The sequence below is a fragment of the Panthera uncia genome, assembly GCF_023721935.1.
Source record: "Panthera uncia isolate 11264 chromosome C1 unlocalized genomic scaffold, Puncia_PCG_1.0 HiC_scaffold_3, whole genome shotgun sequence".
Lineage (NCBI taxonomy): Eukaryota > Metazoa > Chordata > Mammalia > Carnivora > Felidae > Panthera > Panthera uncia.
In genome coordinates, this window is record NW_026057584.1 from 51,553,301 (window position 1) to 51,568,434 (window position 15,134).

General features: G+C 43.4%; 1 protein-coding gene across 1 annotated transcript; it reads left to right on the forward strand.

The window, feature by feature from the left end:
- Positions 1 to 7,521: 7,521 nt before the first annotated feature.
- On the forward strand, positions 7,522 to 8,592 carry NEUROD1 (neuronal differentiation 1). Its single transcript, XM_049614452.1, has one exon. It carries the CDS (start codon positions 7,522 to 7,524, stop codon positions 8,590 to 8,592), a length of 1,071 nt encoding a protein of 356 aa, XP_049470409.1.
- Positions 8,593 to 15,134: the final 6,542 nt, after the last annotated feature.

Below are 15,134 nucleotides of genomic sequence, written 5' to 3' on the forward strand. Positions count from 1 at the left end.
CCTTTAATCTCAGTGCCTACTCAAGCAGAAAGACCCACCAGGGCCAAACTCCAAGATCTACATTTGGAATTTCCCCCTTTTGATTAGTTAGAGACATAAAAGGTCAAATTATCAATATTTAATTCATATGAAAATGTATTTGTTAAAGAAAAAAGGAAACATTTCATTTAAAGAAAGTGAGACTCTAGGTGTAAATTCTTGGATCAAAAATAATGCATTTTCCATTTCAATAAAGTCTGAATATTTTATAAGGATTTTGATTGCTAATAATAATGACATTTTAAAATTACATCAATAATGGGGGAGGGGTTTGTGGCATATGTTTCTAAAATGTTTAAACCACCAAGGTGCTTGTTCTTCTGAGTTGTATCTCTACTAGACTTTTCCCAGTATATTTTGGATATCATGTGTATTAAGACACAATATTCTAAATCCAGTATTTAGATAACGTGACTCACCAAATCTGAGTAAATAATGCCATTTAACTTCAGTTGGTTTATTCCCCCATTAATTTAATAGAAATTGTTTATAATATGAAATAAGTTGAGAGTTGAAAGGGTGATGGTGATGGAAAAAGATTTATATCATCAATAAAATGTACACTTCATACAATATAAGCAAAATTAAAAAAATATTTTTAGATGTTCTATTATTTCCGTGCACAGCAAATTTAAGAGTTCACTTTGATTTTCATGCTGTGTGGCAAATAAGCACAACTATCTTTCTCAAAGTTACTCAGTCTATCATTTCTTTGTTTCAGACTCCCTAGCTCAAATGATAATTTAAGCCCTTCCCTCGCCTCCCTGGATTTCTAGTTTTCCAGGAAACTTATTCTGAAAAGAAGGTGGCTAATTAAACGCAGATTTACAGGGCTCTCTCATTAAAAGTTCAGATGTGGTGGTCAATGTTTTTGCGAAAGAAGGCAAATAGGAAAAAGCAAAAGCTGCTGAAAGGGTTTTTTGTTTGTTTGGTTTTTGTTTTTGTTTTTGTTTTTGTTTTTGTTTGAATCTTAGTACCGCGAATTTCAAGGCCAGCGAAGTGGGAATTGTCCACGGTGCTGATACCTTGAGGAAACTATTTTTCCTACAAGCTGCCTGGGGCTCTAAACCTGGCTTGCCTGGCTTCTGTGCAATCCAGGAACTTGCCCGGTCTCCTCCCCCAACCCCGAAGCAGCCATTGTTCAGGGCGTCGTCGGTGTTTCTCTGCTCTCAGTACCCACAGCAACACCCACTTACTCGGGATTGTTTGCTTGTTGCTTTCTTTTAAGGCAAAAGTAGGCGCTTGTCAGCTACCCAGCCCTGCGGTCCCCTTTAGACCTCAAGCTGTTCCTCAAGGCTCACAAAACAGACACGCGCCCTCCTTTTGCCCTCCCCACCTGAGAACAGAAGCTTCCACACACACTCATGCACACACTCACCCACATTTACGCTCACGTAACTCAGACACACTCCCTAACACATCACATATACATTCACACACTCATTCACATACATACAATCGCACACGCTCATTCACACAATCTCATACACTCATACTCAGATCCACACACACTTGTACGCTTAAGCACACTTACACACATAGCTTATCTAACGCGCCAGGCCTTGAGCATTCGTGTGGGTGACCTACGCTTGCCACAATGCTCAGAGTTGCTTTGATTTCGCATTGTGGATGTGGGTGTTGGATGGTTTAAGGAAAGCCCCTCACTTCTGACGGAAAATCAGAGACGAAGTCCCTTGGAGCCCTACAGGCGCCAGGAGGGGAGCTACCCAGGCCCCGGCGGGACAAGGAGAACGTAAATAATAAATAAAAGAGCCCAGGCAGGCCGAGCTGGGGAAGCCCGGTACTAAATCACTTCCCAAATCACAGCCGCGTTGTGCTCCATCCAATAGCTCTAAGCGATTTGAGGGGTTGGGGGTTGGAATCAATTTTTTTTCCGTTCTCGCAGGTGCAATATGAATCAATTATCTTAATTAAGATTATGCCGCAAGCCCAGGAGATTTGGGGAGGACGGGTTTTGCGCTCGGGGCGACGGCGAGGCATTTTAATAGCTTCTCTCTTGCTCCCGGCTTTCCCCCGCCGCCTGCCTGTCGAGCCCGGGCAGCTCCAGCCTCTGGCCAGGACCTAGGCGCCCAGTGGCCTCCCTGGAGGCATAGGCGCAAACCTGGCGCCGCGCCGGCGATCTGGAAGGAGCCCGTAACATTGTCCTCTGGCTTCCCAAGGGCCTCTGAGCTGCCGGGCCTTTGAAAGACCTACGTACAGCTCTCTGCCCTAGGGCTTCTTCGGCCCCAGTGCCCTCTGGTCTCGCCCGCCTCTCAGTCTCCCACCACCTCCCACCTCTGGAACAGGCTCAGGCCAGAACACCCCTTTCCTGGGAGGGGAAGGGAGAGGACTCGAGGGCCACTCGAGGTCGGTGGGGCCACCCGAGCCACACTTGAGTCTTTCATTGAACGCAAGCCTCCCTTTGCAAGCAGCAAGCATCTGTTTCCGCGAGAAACAGGTCACCGCCGGGGACGGCGGTCCTGCCCCTGCTCTTTATCTAGGCCCCGCGAAAGCGTTGAACACCCCACCCCCACCCCCCGCCGCCCGCTACACGCTTCTCAGTCCCCTCATCCTGACCACAGGCCTCCTTCCATCCCCCTCCCGTACACGGTGGCACACGCCTCCCTCCCCCCATTGTCCCCGCCCAGGCCACAGCCCCCTCTCCCCGACCCCAGCCACAAGCATCCTCCCGCCCTCCTTCCCGCCGGCGCTCCTGCTGCCGCTTTAACGGCCGGGACCGCCCGGCCCGCGCCGCGCGCTCCAAGCGGGGACCCGGGGGGCGACAGATTTGGGGCATTGCTCGAGGGCAGTGAGTCATGAAAGCGGCTTTTGTTACCCGCGCGTGCGGTTCGCGTGCCGCTCAGCAGCCTGCAGCGCCCAGTGGGGACCGGAGCTGGAGGAGTACCGCTAACGGCAGCGCGGGCAGAGAAGAGAGACGGGCCGAGAATTCAGGGAATCGGGAGGGGAAAAGTGTGCAACTGTCGAAACAAAGTCCAAAGAGGGAGAGGAAAATAAGGAGGCGGGGTCGGCGACTGTGCCTCAGTCCGTCCTTTTCCAGCGTTACCACCACCACCGTTCTTCTCTGCCCCCACTCTCTCGCGCTGTCCCCTCTCAACAAAAAGCACTTTAATCTAGGTCTAATCTGCACTCCTCCCTTCCCCGCCTGACTACTCGGCTGCTGCCTGGGGAAGGTCCAGCCACACTCTCTGGGCGCCAAAATTCCCTCGCTGGGGGATCGACGTTCCCCGCGCAGAGGAGGGTTTGCACCCAAGCTCTGTGGGCAGGGAAGCTCAATGAGAGCCACCGTGAGACCGAACCTCGCCAGGATTCTGGAACATCCCGGAATAGCCTTTTCTTTGTACACACTCCCAGGCCTGGGGAGACAACGGGCAGTGGGATTAGGGGTGAATTTATTAGAAGGAGAGGGAAGGACCACGTCTAATAATTCTTGCACTTTGCGAATTTGAGTCCAGGCTGGAGAAACACCCGGGTTCTTTCCCGCCTAGAACATCTGGTTCCACCAAGAATCTCCTGCATTCCACAGGAAGTCGCAAAGTGAGGAAGTTTCTGCTACCCAGGGGGAAGAGGGATCCCCTAGGTCATCCCCAAGTCTTCGGGCAGCTGGAGCCATCTCTTGCATCCTCCCCCAACATTTCCCCTGAAGCTCCTCTAAGACAGAGGAGTAAGAGCTAGGGCTCGAGTTCCACATCCCAGCAGCACGGTGGGCTAGCCCATGGGGCGGCTGCCAGGATTGCAGGGAGCACTTGGTCCAGCCTGGCCTCCAGTGTCGTGGACCCGCCTCTTCAGGCAGGTAACTTCGATGCCCCTTGAGTTTTAGTCCATCACTGATGATACAGATGGCGCAGGGGTAAATAATGAGACTAGGTTCTTAGGTGCATTCTTTTATCTTCCTCTGTGCTCTTCGTACACTGACGAGTGAACGCAGAAAAGCAAGACTCTCTACAGCTCTTCTCTTGGAAACTCAGTACAATTCACGTCACGCTTTCCGCAGCGGGTCAGGGCGCACACTCCCTCCCTTTTTCCCCCTTTCAGATTTGTGCTGGATGGGGAAGGGTGCGTACACCGCCTTCCAGACACCGGTGATTTCGATAGAACCCTTTTCCCCTCTCCACAGCGTCCCCCCTCTGGTTCCCAGAGGCACCTAGCTTCAGCCCTCTCAACCCTGACACTGTTTGCAAACTCAAGGGGCTTTTAAAGCAACTGCCTTTAAATAAGCAATCCAAGTTCGACAAATTCATTTCAGGGGGCTACAGGTCTGGGAGGGATAGGGGTTTACTTAAGGGAGGATTAGAGATGAAGCTGGTGGCGAAGGAATGGAAAAGATGTAATATATAATGTATGATTCTAAAACATGCCTTGGTGGGAACGAGTAAATAAAGAATCGCCATTTAAACACAAATATGGCTCCCTCAGAATTAGTCTGGAATCTCTGGTCTTTGCCTGACATGCAAGGTGGAGGTGAAGACTCATCAAGTCAGAGTCTTTGAGGTCTGGAGGAGTCATGGCCATTAACCCTTTCCAAAAAGAGGAGAGAGAAGAAATATTTAACATAGGCCCATTGCATCCTCCCATTGAAAAGGCTTGTCTGAACCAAGTACCTATTTACAGGCCTGAGAGTGGGCAGTGCCAGCCTGTGGCACGGAACAAGAGGCATCGGATGAGGGCATCCTTTGCAACAATCCAATGGCCTTGGTTAAAAGGCAGAATCCAAGCATCAGAGGAATACCCCAGCTTTCACATCGAGAGCTCTAAGGCCAAAGGAGCCAAGGCCTGAGAGCGTGGACTAGCTTGCGCCGAGGACAAGGACCTCTGCGGGGAGGGAGGTTGATGTGTTGAGGGGTCTCCAGGGACAGAGGCAGCTGAAGGTGAGGGCACGCCAGGTTGCATGTATGGTGAGGTAGAGTGACAGGTACTGTAGAGGCTGGGAGTGAGTGATCCAGGTAAAGAGGCTAGAGGACTAGCATCAAAGCCGAGTGCACAGATTAGGCCGTTTTTGTATGGCGTACGTTTTCTTAAGGGTTTGATGGAGAAGAGGAGAAGCCACCCTTTGGCGCCAATAAGCAAAGCGTCTGCCAAGCGGGGGAAACCAAGAGATGGACAACTAAGAGAGGGCAGAAAGTCTTGGTGCTCAGAAAGCCAATGTCTGGGCGCGGCATCCTACGGAGTCAGGACGCTTCACTGAGCGCCTCAGTCTCCAGGCTTCGGCCTCTTTCACCTCCGCCCTACTTCCCGCCCCTACGCAGGCCACTCACTCCGATCTAAACCCAGTCTACGTTAGCTTTCCCGCTCCCTTCCCTCAATTCCCCTCCCCCCCTTGCCCCCTCTCCCTTCTGCCGCCTGAAAGGGTTAATCTCTCCTGCGGGTAAAAACAGGTCCGCGGAGTCTCTAACTGGCGACAGATGGGCCACTTTCTTCTGGCCACAAAGGGGCCGGAATGGAGCGCTCCGCGGCATACAAATGGGCAGGTCACGTGGTTCCCGGCTCCTGGCTGGACCGGGAAGACCATATGGCGCATGCCGGGGAGGAAGGAGATGGGGCGGGGGTAGGGGTGGGGGAGAGGGGAGCTGGAGTTGGAGGAGGGTGGGAGAGGAGCGAGGCTGAAGGGGTGGGCGGAAGAGAGCGCTCAGCCTGGACGCGTGCGCAGACGCGGGACGCAGGGACCTGCTAGCCGCTCGGCTCCCGGGCCCCGCCTGCGCTCAGCATCACCAACCCGGCTATATAACCTGAGCGCCCGCGCGGCGGGGACACGAGGAATTCGCCCCACGCAGAAGGCACGGCATCCGGAGGCCCCAGGGTTATGAGACCATCACTCAGGACCTACTAACAACTGCAGGTAATTACAACCCTTTCGTTTTTGTTTGGGAATAAAAGCAGTAATTGAAGACCGGATGTACCTACACATATTCTGAATGTGTGCGTTTGCGAGCGCGTGTATGTGTATTGAAGCGGGCATTCCTCCCCTAGATTGCCCGCAAGTACTAACACATTTCGACTTGCCTTACTCAAATACCCACCGCATGCTTTCTAACAAAAAAGAAAAGAAAAGAAAAAGAAAAAGAAAAAAATGTGTTAGTGTTCTGGTTTTGAGGGGAAATTATAGGAGCTATTTTGAATTAAAAAAAAATAACGCACAGTAACTCTGATTATTTGCTAGTAGTGATTTCAAAGTCCTGAAAGCAAATAACTACTTCACTTTCTCACTTCTTCCAATAAGTAAAAAGAAAAAAAGAAAAGCCCTTGTTACCAGATGTGTTTTGTGTGCATGTATTTTGTGCGCATTGGAAGTGCCAAGTTATTTTTTCAGTGCATAAAAGGGACATGGATACCTTGGTACACACATCCTGAGAAATAATTGTGTTGAGAGATAGTTTAGTTGAGAAAGTGAAAAAAGGTGGAGAAAGGGAGAGGAACCAACTCCTGCTACCTGTTACTGCTCCAGAGGCAGCCAAGTCCCTAGCAGCCACTGCAGAAGCCAGAAATTCAGTTGTCTCACTAAAGGCTTTTTATTTTCTTTATTAGAAGCGGCAACTTCACTATTGCCAATCGCTGACCATTATAATTACCCAATCTTTTAAAAAGAGGTTTGAGGCGAACTTTGAAAAGCCCCAATAAAAGAGCGGGCGGCTATTTCAATGGGCTGTTTATTAGAGAAGAGCCTTCCGCACCTGATCCCAAGCACATGGAAGGGTGCTCTGTGCGGTGCCCCCAGCCCTGGCCATATAGCTAGTGCTTTTGTACAAGGTGGAAATTCAGCAGAGGGGTAGTGTTGGGAGGCGAGAAAAGAAAGGCGAGGGTGGCATGCAAGACCCCTGCCCACTTTTGTTGCCAAATGTTTCGTTGATGGTGAAATAATTTGATGGAAACTACTTTTTCTCCACCATGAATTTGCTCTTCAGTCTCCGGTTAGTATAATCGTCTTAAAAATCACTGCCACCGTGAGTAAATTACGTAATGTCTCTTAACTGTAATCGCTAAGTGCCAAGAAGCCAGGGAAGAGAAGGGAACAAACAGAATTGCAATTTTCAAAGTCATCATTTTTTTGTGTGTGGATTGTGACTTTGAACTCATGCAGATAACCATGAAGTAGTGAAACATTTGCTCCTTTTCGTGCATATCATCCTGCTACATAATCACCATAAACACACTTTTGCCAATCGTTAGAAAACATACACACAGGAGTGCACATACACATATATTTACTCTCTCCCCCACCTCCAGCCCTGCCCTGTCTCCTGTATGCCAGTGGGGCACACACACGCCATTATAAAACAAGCCATTTAACTTTTCCTTAGGGGCATCCATTTTGTAATGAGCTGGTACTTCTCTTTACATGGATTTCTATAAAGTTAGGTAGGGAGTGGTAGCTGAAGGCACAGGTAGTTTGTAAATGTAGCATTTTTCTCCTTTTCTTTCTGTTCCTCTCCCCCCCCCCGCCCCCTGTTGAATGTAGGAAATTGAAACATGACCAAATCTTACAGCGAGAGCGGGCTGATGGGCGAGCCTCAGCCCCAGGGTCCTCCCAGCTGGACAGACGAATGTCTCAGTTCTCAGGACGAGGAGCACGAGGCAGACAAGAAGGAGGACGACCTCGAAGCCATGAACGCGGAAGAGGACTCACTTAGGAACGGGGGAGAGGAGGAGGACGAAGACGAAGATCTGGAAGAGGAGGAAGAAGAGGAAGAGGAGGACGACGATCAAAAGCCCAAGAGACGGGGCCCCAAAAAGAAGAAGATGACCAAGGCACGCCTGGAGCGTTTTAAGCTAAGGCGCATGAAGGCCAACGCCCGGGAGCGGAACCGCATGCACGGGCTAAACGCGGCTCTGGACAACCTGCGCAAGGTGGTGCCCTGCTATTCCAAGACGCAGAAGCTGTCCAAAATTGAGACGCTGCGCCTGGCCAAGAACTACATCTGGGCTCTGTCGGAGATCCTGCGTTCGGGCAAAAGCCCTGATCTGGTCTCCTTCGTACAGACTCTCTGCAAGGGCTTATCTCAGCCCACCACCAACCTGGTTGCCGGCTGCCTGCAGCTTAATCCTCGGACTTTCCTGCCTGAGCAGAACCAGGACATGCCTCCGCACCTGCCTACCGCCAGCGCTTCCTTCCCTGTGCACCCCTACTCTTACCAGTCGCCGGGGCTGCCCAGCCCGCCCTATGGTACCATGGACAGCTCCCATGTCTTCCACGTTAAGCCACCGCCGCACGCCTACAGCGCTGCTCTGGAGCCCTTCTTTGAAAGCCCCCTGACTGATTGCACCAGCCCTTCCTTTGACGGACCCCTCAGCCCGCCGCTCAGTATCAATGGCAACTTCTCTTTCAAACACGAACCGTCCGCCGAGTTTGAGAAAAATTATGCCTTTACCATGCACTATCCTGCAGCGACCTTGGCAGGGGCCCAAAGCCACGGATCAATCTTCTCGGGCGCCGCTGCCCCTCGCTGCGAGATCCCTATAGACAATATCATGTCTTTCGATAGCCATTCACATCATGAGCGAGTCATGAGTGCCCAGCTCAATGCCATCTTTCACGATTAGAGGCACGTCAGTTTCACCATCCCCGGGAAACGTACCCACTGTGCTTACAGTGACTGTGGTGTTTACAAAAGGCAGCCCTTTGGGTACTATTGCTGCAAAGTGCAAATACTCCAAGCTTCAAGTGATATATGTATTTATTGTCGTTACTGCCTTTGGAAGAAACAGGGGATCAAAGTTCCTGTTCACCTTATGTATTATTTTCTATAGCTCTTCTATTTTAAAAAAGTAATATGGTTAAAAAAAAAAAACACCACAAATTTGGTGTAGCTGTTTTCAGATCATATTAATTATCTGATCGGGATAACAAAATCACAAGCAATAATTAGGATCTATGCAATTTTTAAACTAGTAACAGGCCAATTAAAATATATATAAATATATATTTTTCAACCAGCATTTTACTACTTGTTACCTTTCCCATGCTGAATTATTTTGTTGTGATTTTGTACAGAATTTTTAATGACTTTTTATAATGTGGATTTCCTATTTTAAAACCATGCAGCTTCATCAATTTTTATACATATCAGAAAGGTAGAATTATATCTAATTTATACAAAATAATTTAACTAATTTAAACCAGCAGAAAAGTGCTTAGAAAGTTATTGTGTTGCCTTAGCACTTCTTTCCTCTCTAATTGTAAAAAAAAAAAAAAATTGCACAATTTGAGCAATTCATTTCACTTTAAAGTCTTTCCCTCTCCTTAAAAAAAAAAACCAGATCCACAACTCTTAAGAGGATGAAAAAAAAGAGATTTAGTCCCTATCAAAACATATCAATTCAATACATTACTTGCACAAGCTTGTATATACATATTATAAACAAATGCCAACATACCCTTCTTTAAATCAAAAGCTGCTTGACTATCACATACAATTTGCACTGTTTATTTTTAGTCTTTTACTCCTTTGCATTCCATGATTTTACAAAGAATCTGAAGCTATTGATGTTTCCAGAAAATATAAATGCATGATTTTATACATAGTCACACAAATGGTGGTTTGTCATATATTCATGTAATAAATCTGAGCCTAAATCTAATCAGGTTGTTAATGTTGGGATTTATACCTATTGTAGTCAATTAGTACAGTAGCTTAAATAAATTCAAACCATTTAATTCATAATTAGAACAATAGCTATTGCATGTAAAATGCAGTCCAGAATAAGTGCTGTTTGAGATGTGATACTGGTACCACTGGAATCGATCTGTACTGTAATCTTGTTTGTAATCCTGTATATTATGGTGTAATGCACAATTTAGAAAACACTCATCCAGTTGCAATAAACTAGTATTGAAAATCTGACCAATTGTTGCATTCCTTCTTAAAGTGATTTTTTAAAGTATAAATAATTCCTAAGCATAATAGATGCTTTATTCACTGAATTAAAACTAAATGCTATTTGTAGAATAAAATAAAAGTTTACTTTAGCATAGTCTCCAGTCTGTTGATCTTGTTTAGGGAGTCACCAGCTTTTGTAGATAATGAAAGAACCAACTCATATTTCATTACATGGAATATGAGGCTGGGGGGTGGGGTGGAGAGACAAACAGTTGGGTTTTCATTTTTCTTTGTTTTAAGTATCTTCACTTTCAGCTTTTTGGGTTTTATTCTTTTAAATGATTGTATTATGATTTTTCCTATTTTTTAAAAAGGGGTATTTAGTTAATTATAACAAGGAGACGCAAACAAGCGCCCTTAGTTTGTCTATATATTTAAAAATACATAAGAAAACTTTACCATTTTCTTAGTGCTTTATTATCTGTATATTTTCCCGAACTGAATTGAAAATTCAGTACTATCACAGTACCATTGCACTTTGCAAACCAGCACTATACAATAGCAGCATGCAATATAGTACTGGATTGCAAACCAGGAATAACCCAAAAGAAAGTTAAATACCTTTAGAAAATGCCAGGAGGAAATGATTTAATTAATTTAAAGAATCCAAGAAGAAGTGGCACTTTGTAATTTTTTGATGAACATCCTGTGATGATTTCAAAATTTTTTTTCCAGGAGAAAATGATAGTGAGTTATTTGTGTTCAAGAACATACTATTTGTAGTATAATATATTATAGGATGATACAATTGTGTCCCTTCCCTTTTTTGGAACACTAAATACAACTCAGTGGAAAAACTTACAGATGACTCTGTCCATTGTTAAGTCCACTAAAAAAAAAAAAAAAGTTTGGCATTTCTCTTCCTCTGGATGTACTGACTGACAGGAATGCTTCCTAGGGAATAACATTTTGGCACTTGTGCCCTGGCTCTACCATGGTGCTCTGATTACTGTCATTAGTAACTCCATTGTTCCTCCTCTGATTCGGATGCCACATTGGATGACTACCTCTCTTCCCAAGCTTGTTCCTTTAATCTCCTTCTCATTGGTGATTTAGGGGTTCCAGAAAGCTGACCTCATTTAGCAAACTGCTCCAGAAAAATGTGAGTAATCTAATGGACGGGAACAATTAGCCATACTAATAACATTGCCAATGGGGCTATGTCAAGCTGTGACAGTAGCAGTAAGGAATATTTCAACATTAAAAAATGTTTGAGTTCAATTTAAAATATATCATTTTAACATGTTTTCCATCAGCCTTCATCACATGACAGAAATACTTTTAAGTTAGTCTCAACTTTATCCAAAATGCAATAATCTCATTCCAAGTGAATCAGAGTTGTTATTTTGAAATCAAGCTGTTGCTTCTAGGATTGCTCTCACTGTTCTTACTTTATGAGACATAATACTGATATGATATCTGAACATTGTCAGCCTTCCAGCCTAGGAGACCATGAAGTGAACATTCAGATCTGATGTGATCTATTCAGCAGCTCAATTTCACCTATAATTAAAATTATACATCTTCATGCAAACCAAAATCTGTTGCTTTAGTAAACAGAAGAAATAGAGAATGCATTTTAAGGATTCCAGCTTTTAAGACTACAAGCAAGGAAATCTATACTGTGGATATATATATATATATATATGTACATATTTGTATGTAAGGTAGAAATTCAGACTGTAAGTTAGTTTTTTTTTCCTTCAATTTTTCCTATATAACTTCATTCTAAAACATAAGGATTCTTTCAGTCAGTCAAGGAGTAACTCACATGCCACCATCTTTTATTCAAAGGCAGGCACAGATGTTCCTTCTGCAGGGGAGGTTTTAATTTATGAAAATGATATTGTTTATGCATGAATGAACTGAATGCACTCTGCATAACACACAGCACTTCCATCTGATCAGAGAAATACCACAGAACCAGTGCCAATGTCAGAAACATATTCTACAAATTTACTCACTTAAATGTTTAATGAATATTTGGAAGGCATTTTCAAACCACAAGAAACCTTTTCAATTATCTTTTTCTTTTCTTTTTGAATTGCTACCAATGTTTAAAAGAGACACGGTTTTTATAATTGGCTAATGCCTATATCTAGCTTATAAGAAAAGAAAATATTTTACTAAGTGTAAAACCAGCCAAAAAGAAGAAACACTGGTGACTTTGGCTTCGTGGAAAAAAAAAAATGTTTTTTAGTGTTGCTTGTTATGAGTAACATTTAGGGTTTTATGTGTTCCTTCGTCTTGGGCAATCACTATTCCTATCAAATAAGATGCTTAGATCTACTTACTTAATGTGAAAATGTTCTAAAGAGTTATTTCCAGAAAAAAAAATGGTGTTTAAAATCAGTAGACAATTTCATAGTGGGAAATGAAATTTAGCTAAATATTTTAACCAGTGCATAATTCCTTTTGAATAGAACACTGCATAACTTAGATTTCATTTACATTACCAACTGCATTCATAGAGTATGATCTATCTACTTTTAATCCAAAAAATACAGTTAAATGAAAATTAAAATGAAGGATCATAGTATCTTAAGAATATTTTGGTAATTTTAGGTTTCTAATATGGTACAGTAAAGTAACATTTGAAACAAATTGTAAATGTTCTAATGTATTAATCTTAAAAAACTCCCCGTGTTTTTACACTCGAAAGTCTATAATTCTTACAAAATTAATGCATTTCTGAAAGAAGCTAGCAATTACTAAAATGATATATGGATCATTAGCTAACAGTTTGAACTAAGCTATTTTAGTTCTATAATTAAACAAGAGATTCAAAGTGAAAATATCTATTAAACAGTTAATAAAACTAGGCTTCCAACATAAGCCGATTTTGTCCTAATGGGGATTGTAAAACAGTAAAGCTCTTCTTAAAGTACACTACAACCTCCTCTCTTCCCTTTTCATCTCCCTCCACCATTCATTTCCTAAAAACTGTCTAAATAAAATCTTTAATTCCAGGGTCTGATAAAGAATAAAGGAGCCAATATAACATCTTGTGGAACACCAGGACTGAGAACTCTTGTTGCTACCATTGCACAGAGGCATTCTGGCGTCAGATACACAGTGATTTGTATGGTGGCATAATCATTGGCTCCTCGCCAGGCATTATGTTTCAGAGGACACTATTGTCAAGAACCATTCAACTAGAAATTTGTGCTGTATGCACTGAAAAGTTGAGATCATCTGCCTTCCCATGTCAGGAAGAATTTTGTGCTGGCAATTGACTCATAGACTCTTCACACACACTAACACTTGGTTCAATGACTCTGATGGAATTAGCTGGGTAACCAAACTAGTGGCATTGACAAGACAAGACCACAGCCTCTGGGGGACTTCTGTTTAAATTGCTGACTTTAAAATATCTTAAAATGCAGAGTATTATGTTAATGCTGGACTAAGCCTTCAGATACATGAAATGTGGATGTGGCCATCGAAACATTACTGTGCTGTTTGCCTTGCTAATATAGAGGTAAGTGGGGAGTGACAATAATCATTTTTATAGATCCTCAGGTATAGAGCAATCCAAAGGGATGGAGTCACTTGTAAAATAACATGTAGAGATAAGAGAATAAATTTTATCTCACATTGATGAGGCAACTTGATAACGCATTTTGCTGTTAACAAGATTAAAAGCTAACCCTGCTTTAGGCTTCGATGTCTTAAAGACACATCTACAGAGGATGGCCTCACAGGCTTACTGGGTCAGTACTCTCTGCTCTTTATTAATTTACACATTTCATAACCAAAGCAGCCATATGCCTTATTTTACAGATGAATGACTGCAGGAACCTGGGATACCTAGATCCTTGCATTACTGGTTTCCTTTCTTCATTTAGGTTCTAGCACAAACGCCACTTCCCCAAATCCCCAGCTGAAGTATTCAACCACTTTCAATCTCACCAAAATCAAAATTATTTTGCCCATTCCCTTTTCCAGAGCATTTATCTGATGTTATCTTGCTTCCTTATTTGTTTTGTTTTTGTTAAATCATCTCTCTCCTGGTAGACGGTGGGCTTCATAAGGACAGAAGCCTTGTCCCTTGTTTGTTGTTTCGCTGGTGCTTAGAAGACCTAGGAGATCCTGGATACGTATTAACATTACAAGAAAATCAAACCACACTACTCTAATGCCAAACCTATGTTATAAATCAGGTCAGTTGAGAGTGGGAGAGGACCACAAATGATGCTCAACTCAATGAAAGTTATAAGCATTAATTCTAGAAAAAGAGAACAATTGAAATGAATTTCGTACTACATAGCACCAAACAGCCCTACCCCCACTCCGCTTTAGGATAAAAGTCATGAGTTAGCAGTTCTTTCTTTTTGTTAACATCAATTTGTTAAGTATGATTTTGGAACTGTAATAAAAGAGGAACTAAAATGTTGTAGGCTCTTTTCAGACCCTGCTTTTTAAAAAAAAATTCTTTAAGAGCTTGCATGCTACCTTTTTCCTTTGTGTTCATCATTCTTCCAGCAATTGTTCTTGTTCTTGTTGGTGTTACATAAAATTGTCCTGAACTTCCTTACCATCGTTGAAGAATTTAGATGACAGCAGACCAGAATCTAACCCATAAGTACTTTGTAGTCTAGCAATGAGTTTGAGAATTTGAGTAACGTTCAACAAATAAAAGTAAAATAGGTTACCCATAGGTAGATGATAGCGCGGAAGTAGAAATACACAATATAAAAGAGAGTACTGTATCATCACAATAGTTATTTGTTAAATTTATCTTCTTTCAAAGTATCAATTAGAACAGAAAAGTGGTTAAGTTTATGGGGAATGTATCGTCTTTGTCAATACAACACAAATGAAAGAAGAACACAGAGTGGTTGTTTTTAGCAACATCAGGTATTCATCTTAGCACTGCACATAAATTATTAGGAGAGGTGCTTAGGGACCAGAAACATCAAAGGATCAGTATTCTTGAGAGGTGATTTTGTTTAAAATCACTGAAAATGAAAGGACAGCTAATGTTCTTTATAATCATTGTATTAATACACATCTTCGTGTTAATACACAGTGTGTGTTCCTGGTTGAGGTAAATGCTGCTGAATTACCTAACCTATAATTTCTACTTCAAAATGTTCACTGTGTAAACCTAGCACATCACTATTATTTCTTTAGTGTTCTTTCTAAATGATGTCAGTTAGAAGATCATCCCCACTTTCGGTGACGTCAATGAAGGGGTATTAC

Excerpts from the sequence above, each read along its gene's own strand:
- NEUROD1 (XM_049614452.1), top strand. The coding sequence starts at position 7,522 with ATGACCAAATCTTACAGCGAGAGCGGGCTGATGGGCGAGCCTCAGCCC.